The sequence below is a fragment of the Larimichthys crocea genome, chromosome I, assembly GCF_000972845.2.
Source record: "Larimichthys crocea isolate SSNF chromosome I, L_crocea_2.0, whole genome shotgun sequence".
Lineage (NCBI taxonomy): Eukaryota > Metazoa > Chordata > Actinopteri > Sciaenidae > Larimichthys > Larimichthys crocea.
In genome coordinates this window covers 5,981,029-5,997,441 of record NC_040011.1, presented here as the reverse complement: position 1 = coordinate 5,997,441, position 16,413 = coordinate 5,981,029, and the positions used below count along the sequence as shown (strand labels likewise).

At 39.7% G+C, this 16,413-nt stretch overlaps 1 protein-coding gene across 2 annotated transcripts in view; it reads left to right on the top strand.

The window, feature by feature from the left end:
- Window positions 1–16,413, top strand: part of tns1b (tensin 1b) — a 160,411-nt gene that overhangs the window by 45,801 nt on the left and 98,197 nt on the right. For both annotated transcript variants that reach the window (XM_027277342.1, XM_027277366.1), the window contains exon 2: window positions 5,854–5,968. In XM_027277342.1, coding sequence (XP_027133143.1) covers window positions 5,854–5,968 — 115 coding nt within the window. The remainder of the gene's footprint in view (window positions 1–5,853; window positions 5,969–16,413) is intronic.

Sequence of the window (16,413 nt, the reverse complement as noted above, 5' to 3'; positions counted from 1 at the left end):
ACATCAGAGATTGGGGATAAAGCTAAGGTAGGATAATTGAGCAACTCCCGTGAGGGTTCCTAGAATTCCTGTGAAATTAAAAATGACAGCGCAAAAATGCTCCTGATAGTTAAGAGAAACTCTGCAGCCAGCAGTAGACTAACCCAACCCATACACACACCACTGTGAGGATCAAAAAGTGTACACAACCAGCGCTTACAAAAGAATATGATGTTTGCAGGATCTTTCTCTTCTTCAAGATCTTTTATCAGTGCAGAAAAGTGTTTGTTGTGCGAGAGATGGTTGGGCGTGTGTGCATTTGTGTGTGCATTGATGCAAAAGTGTGTGTGTGTGTGTGTGTGTGTGTGTGTTTGCACATTTTTATACACGAGAGTGCCTGTTTTGCCCGTGTGTGCTAATGAGTGTGAGGCAGGAGATTATGCGCGCGTCTCTAAGGGAACCGGAGTCTGTTCCCAGGAGCTGCAGTGCCTGATCTGAGGGGGGTATGTGTACACCCTGACCCCAGCTTTCGGGGGTCTCCGTTGCCTGTCTGAAACCATTTCCTTCCTTTGTGGACCATTTGAGAGCCCAAAGTGTGACGTGAATGTGAAGGGCCGAGGCTATTTGCATGGCCCTTGCAACACGTTGAAACAGGAAATAATCAGTGAGGGCCACATCTCCGAACGAACTGTCAGGGTTGTCTTTAACTCTTTAATTCTGTGTTCCCCACCCCCACACCTCACCCTGTCACCCATATCTCCCCAAGCAACTCCCCGTATACTCTAGTGGCCCCCCAAACAACAAACAAACTTGGGCGCCAGGCGCATTGCTAATGATGGGGAACAATTAAAGGCTCACAAAAGAGAGCGTCCTGCTATATTGCTCTGTGCCATATTTACATAGTGTTTTGAGGTTAAATGACTGGAGCCTGGATTTCTGATGAGGGCAAGGAGACTAAAATAGACAGGCCCGCTGAAGTGATCTGCCTTTTGTTTGGCTTTGTCAAGAAGGATGTGTTAGACTACCAACCACTCCAGTGATATTGGGAATTAAACCCTTAAAGTTGAAGGAATATATCCCGATGCACATTATACCCCCAGAAATAAGAGAATGATAAATGTGCAAAACAGAACAAGTGGCATACCAGTGGACGACTAGACCCCCCCAGTGTTCATCCTACTGGATAAGCCCCGGCGTGTGAATGGGTAGAGGCTGGGAGAGTGTGAGAAGGCTCAAGAGTGGTCAAAGAGGCCACTGAATAGACTCCTAGATTGAGACATTCTGCCTGTTTAACACAGAAATGTATAGGAGTGTGTGTGTGTGTGTGTGTGTGTGTGTGTGTGTGTGTGTGTGTGTGTGTGTGTGTGTGTGAGTGAAAGAGACAAAGAGTGAGAGCTTAAGGTAAGTTTTAAGTCCTTCACAGACCTGGAATACATAACTGCTGGCTTCCTCTATCTGTTAGTCATGGTTTTGTGTCATTCTGACAGAGGTGTTTTATTCAGACGTGACTAAACTATTTTAGAAAAAGTCATAGTGCAATATTTGGCGCCTGGTGCGTGGAAAAGTTAGAACCAGTGGTGAGTTGAAAAAGGGGAGAACAGGGAGAAGAGTACTTTCTGTTCTCACAGGTTTGTAGGATTTAGTGGCATTTAGCAGCGTAGTTGCTGATTGCGTCCCCGTCGCCTCACCCTCTCTATCCTAGTGTAAAGGAGAAACTACAGTGGTAGCAAAACATGTAAAGAATGTGAGAGTCCCTATCTTGAGCCAGTGTTTGATCTGTCCATTCTGGGCTACTGTGGAAACATGGCAAGCTCTGTGAAAGAGGACCCTCTGTAGATATAGAAAAGAAACTAAATAAGAAACTAAATAAACCTAAAACACTGTAATGAGACACATTTAGGACCAGAAATGAAGGTCTATGTTTATGCAGTAGTTTACCATTTAATATTTAAATACATTTAAATAAATAGATTTACATGGATTGTGAGCAAAATTTGATATGTGCATTTTAAAGATCATTTCTTTTTTTAACTAAATAGTTCTAATGACGTGTGGTTGGTTCTGAGCCCACGTAGCACATTGGCCCAATAAAAGCTGTATTACTATTTTAGATTTTCTTGGCTATTTAGATTTTAGAAATCAGCATAATCCAGGCTAATCGCCATCTGACACTGACATGTTATCATCAGTCTGACTCAGTTCAGAGAGATCACAAAGCATACATCATGTCACAAAATATCTTTCTTTTCATTGGTCAGTAAGATTATAAATGCTGACTGCAGACTGAAGAGAATATGCACATTTCAAATAGACAAAATCATCAGAAGTATAGATACATGGAACAGCAACAATATTGTATACCATTTCTGCCATATTCTGTAAGTAGAGCCTCCTGAATCTTACAAACTGGACCCTTTTAAGTTGCTTGGGACAGGGAAGTGAGGGGAGAGACAAAAATGCATCTGCAGTGGAAAAGCATTGCATATTGCTATAGCAACATGGGCTGATTAAAGTGTTCCACCCCACGCTGCAGAAGTAATTTCATTTGGAATCTGGAAAATGTCTAAACCATTAAACAGAAAACACAAGTGCAGAGAAGGATGTATGCTTGTCAGTCATCTCTTTGATATTTATTTACAAAATTAACATTGTATTATACAACAAAAGCATAATGTTAGTTAATGTCCTTTCCCAAATATCTATGTGGTAATTTCATCCAAAACCGATTACTTCACTGCAGACCAAAACTTCCATTCCTGTGAACTTAATGACTGTTTTGGATGATGTGGTTAGAGAGGAGACACTTTGACAAAAGCGATTAAAGAGGGTGTTTCTCTAACACTCGCCTGGGGCTGGTCAAATTCAGTCTGCTGAGAATATTGACTCCTTTTATGTTGACAGTTGACTCCTAAACAATATTGAAGTGAAACCAGAGGATTTGTTTGGGGTCCAAACACAGCATGTGCACTGCCTCATTCCAGAGGTATCGATTCCCACAAAGCCTGGTGTCATTCTGACAGAACAGAGAAGAAATAGTTGAAGTCCCCCCTTTAAAACACCAAAATACAGACTGACAGACACACTCATGCACAATTACTACACACACTCAGAGTACCATTAAACCCACTTATCACCCCTTCCCAATCCCTTGAAATCCATATAAAGATTCCCAGCCCAGCAGGTGCCAGCCGGAGTTTTGGCATGGCGGCGCCTTGGATAACACCATGTATGGATGCCAGGCAGGGACCCTTTGGCCCCTCCCCAGAAAAGCCCCCTTGCCAACATGGCGCGTCTTGCACAGCCATGGTCATTATTTCAGCCTAACTAGATTAAGCTAATCATGTTATGTAGTGGCAAGGCGTAGCTGGGAGATGGAATGAAGGGTCGGCTGTCCTGCTGTTGCCATGTGGCTCTGAAATACAAACACTGAACTGTCATGTAGAGCTTGAAAAACATCAGAGGTCATATCAGTTTGAGTTTCTAAACCTCTAAATAAGATCATGGATTATGAAAAACCACCAATTTCATGAATCCCTAATGTGTAATTACACATTATTCATATATAGAGTGCTGTCTTTTTGGAGAATCCTAATGCCTTTCAGAGATTTCTGTTAGCTAAAATGTTAGAGTTTTTTGTTACACACTTTTCTTCTTTTTTTACATCACGTCTGAAATGGTGCTGCACTTCTGGTGGAATCACAATCATTGTCGGGTGCGATAGAACGGGTGTGATCTGCACCTGCGGCCACAGCCGAGCCCAGACAAATTTATGTCATTGTCACAGAAGATTTACAACTCTTGCAAATGCTATTTTATATTTCATCATGACAGTCACTGGGTAATCTGTAAAAGTATGACATTAATAGTTAGTAACCTACCAGAAATGTCCGCTTACAAATATTCGATTACTCGACACAGAGCATTGCCAGAAAACATCATATTGCGTTGAGGAAAATGTTGATCCAGGTTTAACTGGATCATTTTTCTGGTGTTTTTTTGCTGAAGCCCTATGTATTGGCAACCCACTGCCTGGTAAACACCAGTGTCTTTGAAACTCAGTGCCCCTGGAGTCCTTAAACTTTATGAAGCTCTTTCAGTGAAGACATTAAACAAGTTTGTACTGGCTGATTAGGACTCCCCATGACCAGTACCCAATTGTTATAGATATACAGTAGGATGAGAAGTAGAATTTAACTAAATGTGATGTGTAATGAGAGTTTTTCATATCTGTACTGCCTGGAAATAAGACATTATGGGAAACAGACAAGGGGCTTTCCTTTCTTTCTGCTTAGTCAGTTCCTTCTGCTAATAACAGGACAGTCGGTGAATTGAGGAGGGAGGACAGTCTAACAGATACTCTGGTTTATCATTCAAGTGTTAGGTTTGCACTGTGATTGCACACCCTAAGCCGCTTTTCCAACACGTTGCCTTTTTGGATTGATGAGAAGAAAAAAAAGGGGGATCATTAGTGGTTATAAGGTTACTGTGGTTGGTAGACTGGGAATTCTTTTAGAAGATATTCTTTGCCATGCTTTGAGATTCTATGGTCTTCCCATATGAAAATTCCTTTGAGAATTCTCCCAATATGCCAACCACATGGCCACTTTTAGCCATGTCCAGCATGCACTCACACTTAATAGAAGCCTCATGTCTGGAACACCATGCTAAACGGGCACTTCCTGCCTTGAAAACACATCCACATTTTCTCTTCAATCCCTGTATAGAACATATGTACATTAAGGGCATTTGGGTACATCAAAGACATGTATTCTAGAAATATGTATGCACTGGAAGGGTTTGTAATGTTGCCTCTGCCTCTTCTGGTTTTTGATTATGTATTATTTGATCTGTAAAGTAACCAAAAGTAAATCTTTTGAAATGACCAGTAAAATTTGTATTATGTTCTTTCACTCACCAATACCACCCCTGTTAATTGGGAAATTACAGGTTGCATTAAATGCCATTCGACTGTATCTGATGCAATATTAAACTGTTGTGGCTAAATACTTTTACAACATAATAACTATAATATAAATATTGGTAAGGTTGTCTTAGCTTACAGGGAGCTTCACTGGACCACTATTCCCATAGGGCTGATCCTCAAAGCAAAAATGAGGACCAGCTGAGCAAATACACCATAGAAATGATGTCACACTTCCCCAAGGTTGGTCATTAGGGAGCAAATGGAAACAGTATACAGGTTTCGCGTAAAGACACCGCAGGAAACAATCAAACTTCCAAAGCTTGACTTTTCTGTTTGTACTCCAGCATTGCTGAATGCCAAGTTTACAAAAGCTGCCAGGAAAAGGACTAGGGGAGTGAGATGGTATACTGTAGAGGAAAAACAGCAGGCTGCAGACAGACCCAGACGGATGTTTAACTGGGTGGGGAGCACTGTCAGAGAGTTTCTCCAAAGAGTTGCATAACACACCTGCAAGGAGAGAAATGAGATGACAGGACAGAAGTTGAGAGGGAGGAAGAGGGTGAAAGAAAGAAGGAAAACAACAGATATTAGGCTGTGTTCTCCTTATTCTAGTTGTTCTGCTAACCTAAGCCCCTACAACTTGTACTTTCTAGGTGGACTTCTCTTTGTACCATTATATGTATATATACAGAATGTTTTAAACATTTAAACATAAAAGTAGAAATGATCTGCCTGTAATGCTCTTGGCAAAGGGGTCACTTCTGACATGAATGTGTGTATGTACATATGTTAGCGTGTAGCCAGGTGTTGGCGAAACACCTGCAGCTGCACAAAAAAGAAAAAGAAAGTAAAACAATGACTCATGCCACCTGGACATCCCATGTCCCATCAGGTCACAACATTTTGACACTAACATTCCACTTCTTTTGTCGTTGTCTTCTTAACTGCAGCCAGAGGAGTTGGAGGCTCTTCATTCCCATACTTTCCGGGTGAAGACTTTCAAGAAGGCCAAGCACTGCAGCGTTTGTAAACAGACCATCGTCCAAGACGGACTCATCTGCCGAGGTCAGTCACCTGTCCTAAAACTCTGATATCTTGGACTAACTATATCATTTGTTTTCATGGTGGTCCAAGACAACCCTTGAGGATTCCTGAGGTGTTGTGGTTTAACTTTTCACCTTACAGGTTTACTTGAGGACAGAGTGACGTCAATGTTAGGTGTTGTTACAGGTTTTAAACTGTCAACCAGAGAGGGCAGCAAAACACTGCTTTTCAGCCTGATGTCAAGTTAACAAGTGAACAAGTCAACCTGGATCCCAATTTCCCCTACCCCAGATTTTTGGAACTAATGAAATACATTCTTTTAATTTGTCCAGTGTTGAGTGACAGCGAAATTGCGAGTGCTTATTTTTGTTTTTAGTATCCAGCACCTTTTTATGATTATTAATTGTATAATTATAATTGTGTAGCATTATGGAAAGGGTCCCTACAGAGATAGACCTCTTTGCCCAGGAATAGACTTTTATCACTCACCAGACTCCAGACTCCACTGCTTGTCGATTAGTTTGCATTATTGATCAACGTTAGTGTTTTTGAAGGGTTAGTTCAGAACTAATTAACATGTTGCCTGTGATGAAACCAAAGAGCCCTGCTCAAAGCTGAGCACTTAAACCAATTTTTGACTGTTAATAACTTTTACAAATATTGACTGTCAAACGTTTCAATGCAAAAGTTTTACCCTCTCATGGTGCCTTTAATTATGTAGTGTAATGCCTCTGTAAGTTGTAAGTAAAATGTGACTGTAGGAAGTCTGCTAACACTTGACAGTAACCTTTTAGCTGAGCCACAAACAGTTTGCTATTGTTTTGTAGAAGCCTGTTAGATGTAAGATCGTATCACATCCTTCCTTTTTTGTTGTGGGACTATTTACTGCCAACGCAGTGCCTTGCTCTTGTTCACATAAGGTCCCAGCTTGGGTCAACTTTCAAAATATAATCTGCTATGAATGCCTAACACAAACACAATTAGTATTTACCAAACCCACAAACTCAATTATTTGATTTCTTTAATTTCCCCAACCCAGAGCAAAGGCCTGCTCTGGGGAATCTGCAATAACTGCTTCAACCAGCTGGGACAATGAAGGCAATATCTGTTACAACATCCATCAGTGGTCTAAATGAGGGGTCATCTGAGGTTACCTGGGGTCAGTCAAGTGACAGAGGAGGGCAAAAGAAGCCTCAGAGAGGCTAAGGGTTAACAGCTTCTCAATTTCCTTAATGGTGTTTACTGAAGAGGCAATGCATTTGATAGATGATGATGATGATGAGTGATTTGCATATTTGATTGATGCAATCACCTTAAATAGGATAGAGATGGAATCATGTTTTTCTATGTGAAACATGCACTTTACTGCTTTATTTTTGATGCTATACAAATATGTCATGGCATTTTCCGTGCAGGTGCCAGTTACGGTAAGACTGAAGCATAATGTAACACAGAAAACAACTGCAGGAAAGTAATTCCATAATAGACTTTAATGTGGTCACTATTTTCCGAACATGCAGTAAACCTTTCCCATCTGGTGCTTCACGTGGGTTAAAACAAAATCGAAGAATATATGACCCTGGTCCACTCACCACATCATGTTATAGTGGAAATGTCTGTTTTCAGACAGATAACGTCAAATGAAACCATGCGGAAATGACTGGATGTTTGGTTTGGCACACCAGGAGGGGGATATTCAGCTTGCAACTTCCCTAACCTGACACAGGACGGGTAGATGTTTGAAGGGCACAGCTAAGAAAAACAAGAGCATTCTCTACACATTTGTATCTTTTTGGACTCTAAAGACTGTTTGACATTTTGCTTTTGTGCTGTACTGTGTGCAGGCCCGTGCTCATGCTAGAAAAGTAGTCAATTCAACACTGCCGATCAATCACAATCACACTGTTGCACATTGAAGCCAACAGTAAAGCTTTGTAGAATAACCTTAGTTTGGTGTGGTGGCCATAGATCTAGTACAACTTAGTACAAAGCTTGTGGTTTGAAACTGTGATTGTCTGGGAAAAGTGGGTTGTATAAGTGACTGACTACCACCCCGCCTTCTGGATCTACTGCTGAAAGAAAGGCTTATAAAATTCCACACAGTTCACCACCTGCATTTACTCTGAGTTTTACTCTGTGATCTATCTGGTCCAGATGTTGTTGTTGCATATTAGGATGTGTATGTCATTAATTCTTGACATTGACATCTTTGATTCACATGCTCAGTGTGCTACACACAGTATTTTGCAGAAGCACATTTGTATCTGGTGGGACCTCTGAAGTTACTTCATCATCAGAGCTTCTTAGAAAAGACAGACAGACAGATTAATAATGTGAACCAGACAGTGTTGTTAACAGTATTTATACCCACAACCTCAATAAAAGCAATATGTTATGTGCATGGAAAATAAATCTTACCCTCCCATACTTACTAAATATCAAAAGAAAATAATCACTACACTATTTAAGTAATGAGCACTTAACTAAACATACCATTCCTTCCCCTAAAAAGGAGTTTTTAGATATTGGAATGAAAATTATGTTTATATTTCAGTAATGTTTTCATGAATTGCGCAGGTTGTTCCGATCACTGTGTTCTGGATAAATAATGTTCAGTGGTGTATGCAGTCACTTAAATGTTATCATAAAATGGTACAAGACAGCACCTGGGTCCATCATTTGTAAGAAATGATTTATAGGATAAATAAACCACCATGACAAGGCTGCATTTCAGTCTATTCTGATTTAATTTACGTCAGCTTGATTTTCTCTGCCTGGGCAAATGGTGTGTATGTGTGTCTCTGTGTGTATGTGCTTAAGACAGATTTATGAGGACACCACAAAGTGAACAGCAGACTTGTACAACAAACATTTAAACATCCATTAAATTCTCATTTTTGTCAAAACTAGAAGAAATGTGCAAAATGGAGTGCCAGAGTCAAAGGCTAGTAAGTATTTGACTGCTTTATATTTTTGATTTTACATTACTGTAGGATCAACCAACCAATCTTTGGATGCTGTTGATGTGTGAACAGATGCTGTGGCTCTAGAGAAGCTTTTTTAAGTCTTAAGATCTGGAGATATAAATTTATTACAGTTAAAGTTGTTATAGAAGCCCTTGCAGGTGCAAATGGTGTCATGGGAAGTGTAGGATACAGTGTGTTTTGGAGCTTGACATCTACAGTATACAGACTAAAAGTCAGGATGTCTCAGTCTCTGCTAAAACAGTTTAAAACATTATTTTTATTTCCAAGTTCCCCATCCCTTAACTGGACTATCCCTTTAGAGGAATAGTTTGACATTTAGGAAATACTTTAATTTGCTTTCTTGCCAAGAGTGAGTTAAAGATTTTGGTGTAGCACAAAATAGAGAAACAACTGACTGTGTTAACTTAAAACATTATATCTTGTTTCTCTAAAGTGCATAAATAACAACATGCTGTTGTTTATTTACTGATTAAACAAAATAAAGTATTTTAATGTTCCTAATATTGGTAGGTTACATTTGTACAGAGCCATGCTAGCTGTTTCCCTGCTCTCAGTGTATTTTTAGAACAACAGGCCTCCAGAGCAAGAGGCTTTTTTGTTTTAGGATACGAGCTGCTGTGGAGAAACAAGCTTTTGGTGAACGGGACATTTTAGGACAACCGCTGTTCTTTTCTATGGTGTGCCTCAGGGTTCTGTCTTGTGTCCTTTGTCATTTGCCTTATATAAACTTTCCTTAGGTCAAATTATTAGTAAATTTAAAAGTATCTCTTATCACTGTTGTGTTAATGATATTCAATTGTATGTCTTTTAAGCCTGACATGTATAAAAGACTGACAGTTTTGCCTCAGCAAGTCTCTGGACTGCCTTCAAATAGTCCAGAACGCTTCTGCAAGGCTGTTGACCAGGTCCAGAAGAACAACACCTCACACCCGTCTTATCGGCTTTATATTGGCTCAAGTTCAGTATTCCTTTTAAGGTTCTTGTTTTCACATATAGAGCCCTGCAGGCATCAGCATACTGCTCTGATCTATTCCAGCCTTATATCACCAGTAGGTCACTTCAGGCTTCTGACCACGGCTAACTGGTTGTCCTTCATGCTCAACTGATAACAAAAGGTGGTTGTGCTTTTGAAGTGGTGGGCAGTCCCCAGCCTCTTCTGGTCATACCTCCATTTTTAATGAATATAGGAGTTGTATTGGTTGTCTAATCTAACTCTCCAGCAAATGAATAAGCCTGTTTCCCAAAAGTATTTAGCATTTACCATTAAAACAGACATAGACGCATCAATGTTTTAAGACTCTAAAAAGGAATTGTCCTTCATAATAAAGCCTTACAGGATCCAGCCGCTCCCTCAGCCATGTAGTACCGCCCTTCTGCTGCTCTTGTTTACTAACATTCTCCAGTCACATGGTCTCGTAATGACACAAGCCCCTTCGACTTCCTCTCTCTGTAGTGGTTGCCAGGATACAAGGTGTTAGTTGCTTTGACAATAGCATGTCGACGCAGGTCAGGACCATAGTTTTCCAGTTAAAAAAAAAAGAAAAAAGGGTGGAAGGGTATTTTTGGAGAACTGGCCCTGAGGGCAGGAACTGGCTTTTATATTCATTCACTGTGGTGCAGTTCAGGTTAAATAGATGGTTTGTGTACAGGCACAGATCAATGGAGTGCTGTTGTATCTTCAACAGGGAACGTACAAGTGAGAATTTGACCACAGATGATTTAGTACTTGATATAATTCATGAGGACACCTTATTCATTTCTTTGTTTATAAATAAACAAACTAAAATTCGATTTCTTACAGCTTTCAAACAAACAAATCTTACTTTCAAAACAAAAATCAGTTGCGAAGGGTGTAGCTCTTGTTTCTCTGTCCTTGTTCCGAGGCATACACATGGCCATCCCCAAGAGATTCATTGTAAACACTGATCTTCAAAGAGTAGCTGGAGACACACCACAGGGGCAGGTGTGTGTGTGTGTGTGTGTGTGTGTGTGTGTGTGTGTGTGTGTGTGTGTGTGTGAGGGAGAGTGAAGGTTATCATAGCTCTGTTCTTGACTGCTGAGCTCATACAGATGGTATGCAGAAATCCCAATGAGGGTTAAAACACAATCACACATGCAGAATTGGCTGCATGGAACGCTTTTGTTTCATGCATTGTTGTTGTCAGAGAGACATAAAGTTGTGGAAATGTGTTACTATGATATAAAAGATTGCCTCAGTCTGTATAGTCAGCAGCCATGTTCACACATATATAAAGTATATAGTGAATAGCATTTCACTCCATTACCATCATTGTTTTGTCTGCCTTGGTAACACTCCTTGCTTTTGGCAGAAGTCATTAGTCTAATAGGTAGAGCAGATGGATGAAGATGACCATTGGTTTTTCTCTGGATGATGGATAGTGACTGTCTCCCAGTCTAATATCATTACCCTAATCTACTAAACTGACCAGACAATGACTTTCAATGAGGCTTCTTAGAGGACAGAGGCGCAATATGCTCTGTCAGTGTGAACATAGGAGAGATTTGTGCATGCAGGTGAACTTTTGCGCTCTCCTCTGCCTGCATGTCACTCTGTGCATGCCCACATCTGTGTCACACATGTTCTCACAAAACTACCTATTAAATTAAACCATAATGTAACTAAACTGTGATTTATGGTGAAACGTGCAGTACGTTTCAACAAACAACACAGTCCATGTTGAGATCCAGAGCAGTTACTGCAGTGAGGGAGCCATCTGATGGAGTGTTTGAAACACTGCAACTGAACTATACTTGAACCTTTTTATTTTCAGACTCAAGGCTATTGAATTGAATTGGATCTATTGTTCAGCTCAGCATGCTTGTGTCAGGTTTAAGCTCCCATTCCTCTTGGAAAATCTTACAGCTGTGTTTTCCTGTGTTGGTACCAGTTTGCTTTTTATTCATCGGTTGATAAACTCACCCAGATTTAAACTGCATTACATCTTTCTGTGAGATAACATTCAGGTCAATCCTTGGACAAGACCTGTCTGGCTGCAACATTTTTGATGAATTATCACATTATCTTAAATCAGTGTTTTAATTAATGTAACTCATTATTATCAGAAGAAAACAAGCTGCTATGTCGATAACAAAAAGGTTAACTGGTGCTCTTGATATAATGACATTAAGAAAATAATTGCAAGCATGGCCGTTCTTAGCTTCCATACAACACAATAAATTTGATAAAACTATGCCATGTGATTGTTTGCTAATTCACATTTTTATTTTAAACAACACACATACAGACTTTTTCCATGAATGCAAGTCGTTTTTAAAATTAAAATGTATTCCTCACCTGCAAAAAGAAGTACAGAAGATCGAGTCACCGTTTTGGAGCTGTTGATTATGTCACACAGTTTTCATCAGCAGATGGATATTACAACATTTATTATTAATAATACAGTTATTGATCATTCACAAACATTTTCAAACCTCTACATGTCTACAAATATGATTGAAGGCTCCAGAAGAGCAAATAAATGGATCATGCAGTGCATTGCTCACAGTACTGCAGTTGATTTAGTCACCCTTCTTTGTAATGCTGTTTGTTACTGAATATATATACTTTTGAGTCTTTCTGTACTATATAGTCATGAAACATCCACATTATACAGTTAGGGAAAAATAAGAGGAATGGATCTCATAAAATATAATCCAATGCTACTATTTTGTCTCCTACCTGTAGCTCTTCTTACAGCCACCAGGAGGCAGCAGAGTCATTCAAAACCTTTGAACTACCTTTAGCCTACAACTGCTACTGACTTCCAGTATAAATGTCCAAAATTTTCTGCACAAACCTCAAAGCTGAACTTGTGCAGACTGTGTTGTCCACATTTCGTCGGGCTTCTTGTCATATTTACACATTCATTTGCCGTGTTTTTGGTAGCTACATCAATGTATCAAGGGAAACAGCTGTTTCAACCAAACAAGGTCTGACTAATACTCCCAGACAGTAAAGTAAACAAACAGAAGTTGTGTTTTGTCAGGTCGAAGCAAACACATGACACAGAGTACACAAAACAAGTCCATGGGAAATTTATTCTGCTCTTCTGCAGTGTGTTCGGGAATCTCCCATGTTAGGAAAGCCTTAGCAGCTGGATAAAGGTGGGGCTTTAGCCACAGAAACCAAACACTGGCAGGGATCTTAGCTGGAAAAGATGTGTGGGCTGAATGATGACACCCCATGTATGAGTCAAATGATGGATAGTGCTGACTGACTGTCAATAATTACTAACGTTAATACTACACAGAAACGAAAGTGAGCGCATAGAGTCCATAACAAGTATCAGAGTGTGTAGGCACATGAAACATACACTTTCAGCTGTTTAGTCATGAGCTGTTTACACTCACTTTTGTGTAACAGATAAGTACATCTAATGCCTGTTTCTGAGGGTGTGTTACATGACCTGAAAGCTGGTGTGGCAAAAAAAAACATAGTTCAGCCCATAACTTCTAATCTTAATATCTCATCCAGGAGATAACTTTGTGGAGATCAGTCACTTATTAGGTTTGTAATCCATTACACTTACAGGAAAAAGGACATACTCAGATTATAGTTATGTTTATTAAAATGGGGATTATTAGCAGGATTGCAATTTAAATAAAATATATTTTAAAACAAATAGCGTTACACTACCACACACATGGGTGGAAACTTTGCCATTATTTTATCTTTAAAGCAGAAAAGGGGAACAACATCACAGTACAGTAAAGTCTTGCCTTCCAGCTGTGAAAATGGTCTATAGGCTACCACCTGAATTAGCTAAAAAAAGATAGATGATTTGATCCTACTAATCTTTGTTTCTCTATTTTGACTTCAGTATATACCGAATTTAGCCCGAAAACCTGTAATGACAGTGTCATAAGCCACTAATTGGTGGGGCCATTAATAGGTACATAAATATTTAAATAAACAATATTATTGTCATCATTAAGTAGAAAGTAAGCCCATGTACCATAAGTCTGCTTAAGCAGCATCCAAAATTACAATTCTAACAAACTTTGGCCCTTGCTGGTTCTTGTTTCACCTCATCATGAGCACCATCTGCAGCTCAAAACGTGTCCCTTTTCAGAGTCTTAGTCAGGCGGTGAGGTACTGTGGATGTCAATACACTGTATGTACACATGTTGGCGCTCACGTGTTTGTTTGATTGTGCATGAGAGGGGGAGAAAAAGGAAAAGGAGAGGGATGCAGAGAGAGTGAGGGGGGGAAGAAGAGGAAATTCTCCAGCCCTGCTCTCTGATTGTGCTCAGTATTGTAAGGGGGTCCAGCCCAGCCCTATGGGAGTATACACTCATTCCAAGGGACCAGGGGAAGGAAGTCACCCAGCCCCAGTCACACACCCCCACCTCTATCATTTTTCCCCCTCGGATGTGTTATAGCATACCACAGACACAGAGTCAGATAGCAACTGGTGTTCCACACTCCCCATCATCTCATCTCCTCATCATCGTTTTGACCAACTCCCATCCCCACTGTCCTCTCTTTGATTTGATTGATGCGAACAGTTGTTGCATCTCCTCCCACTTTATTATTCATCTTTTCCATTTAGATGTCTTCTCTCCTATTGCTTCTGGCATCTTCTTTTCTCTCCTCATCTTGCATCCATCCTCATCACTGCTCTGCTTACACCACCACTCCCCCCCTCCCCTTTCTTCCTTCCCTCCACCAGGAACATTTCTGCTCTGTTTATTCTCCAAAGCTCCAACTTCCTAACAAGGTAAAGCCTAACCGGCGTTCTCTGGGCTCAGAGCTTTCACACCCAATATGGAAGTCCTGCTTCTTCCCATGTGGCCCAGGAGTGTTGTTTACTGGGGACTCACGTGCTGGGAACGGTACTGGACATTGTCTTGATGGACATGCACATGGATTTTATGCTTATCAAGCAAACAGCCAAGTATGTTTTGAATTTCACATCTATGAGGACATTCCATGTGACTTATGTCACATCTAGTATGTCAGAAGTACTTTGTTCAGGCCTCAGTGGACTTTCACTCTTGTGAATTGTACAAAAAAAAAAAAAACTGAAATATGGGGGAACATTAACACTTTTGCATGCAGGTAAAAGAAAGCGAAAAACGGCAAGTCTAAAAACTAAAACACCAAGGTGAAAGTGCCAAAACGATGTCTCTGTTGACAGTTTTCTTTATAAATAATGATGAAGTATTGATGTATGAAGTATTTATTAAGCAGAAATGTCAAAGTTTCAGTTGTTCAAATTTAAGAATTAGCTGGTTTCTCAGTTTTTGTATTTCTATAAATGGGATATCTTTGGGTTTTGGACTGATGACACAACATATTGTTGAAGACGTCACCAGGAGCTCTTTTGAAGGTGATTTTCACACTTTTGAGATCTTATAGACTAAATGATTAATCAACTATCTGATTAACTGAAAAAAAGGACAAAATATGGAACTGAAAGTTTACATCCTCCTCTGTGGGTTTCTTTTGGATAATCAAGAGTTGAGTAAAATGTGAACCTCATTCAGAGTATGTTGTTCAAAACTGAGTAAAATAATGTATCTCACAGTCTGTTCCCTCCGACTATCTAGGTCACGTTATATAGAACTCTTTTTGGTTTGACCCTGGGAACTTAAGTATGTTTGGAAGTCTTGGAAATGTGTGTATCCCGGTAGGATTTCATGGTGCCACCCACATTTGAAGGTCTCTAATTAAGAAGTCAAAGTGACTTTTTAAACGTTACCCCCCAAGTGCAAATATAGTACTGCGTGTGCCTAAATAGAAACTAACTGCACCATGATGTAATTACATATTTGGCTCTAAAAATGAAGCTCTCACTTTCTTGTGTTTCAGCACATATACGCTTCTTGTCTACCAGTTGATTGAAATGTAGTTTTTTTTTTTTTAGGCTGAACATTGAAAATCAGTTTGTTGTACATCTGATGTAAGTTAAGGTATTAAGAGTTTTATTAGTGACATGTCAATCAAGTAAAACATAACTGCTGGTTACAAAAATACAAGTCTCCTTAAGACTCTTATTCTGATTGTGTTGTCTTTGAAAACAAATAAATGTCTGCTGGAAAAGATTCATTGCCTTGTAGCTGTTGGTTGACCCCCTTAACTCCTCTGAACATTCAGCCTTTGACCCTGAATAAGGCTAAGCGTTATTTTAAGTTTATAAGAAACTATAGAGTTGCAGAGAAGTTTAATGAACATTTAAGTTGCTAGAAATAAAAGAACAAACCCATAAATACAACATTTAAAAAAAAAAGAAGTCTATGATAAACTCAAATCTAGACATAAAGGTTTCTAATGATCTAGCAATCTGAATAAATTCATCAGAGCAGTCAGTCTGATGTTTGACTGGCCTTGGAAAGATCAGATGTCAACTCTTGACTTCAATATGTGATAAAGTCGGTTGTAAATATTTTTTGTTCATGGATTTGTCACGTTAGTTACCTCAAAGATAACGCACTTTTGAGAACTGGCCCACTGTG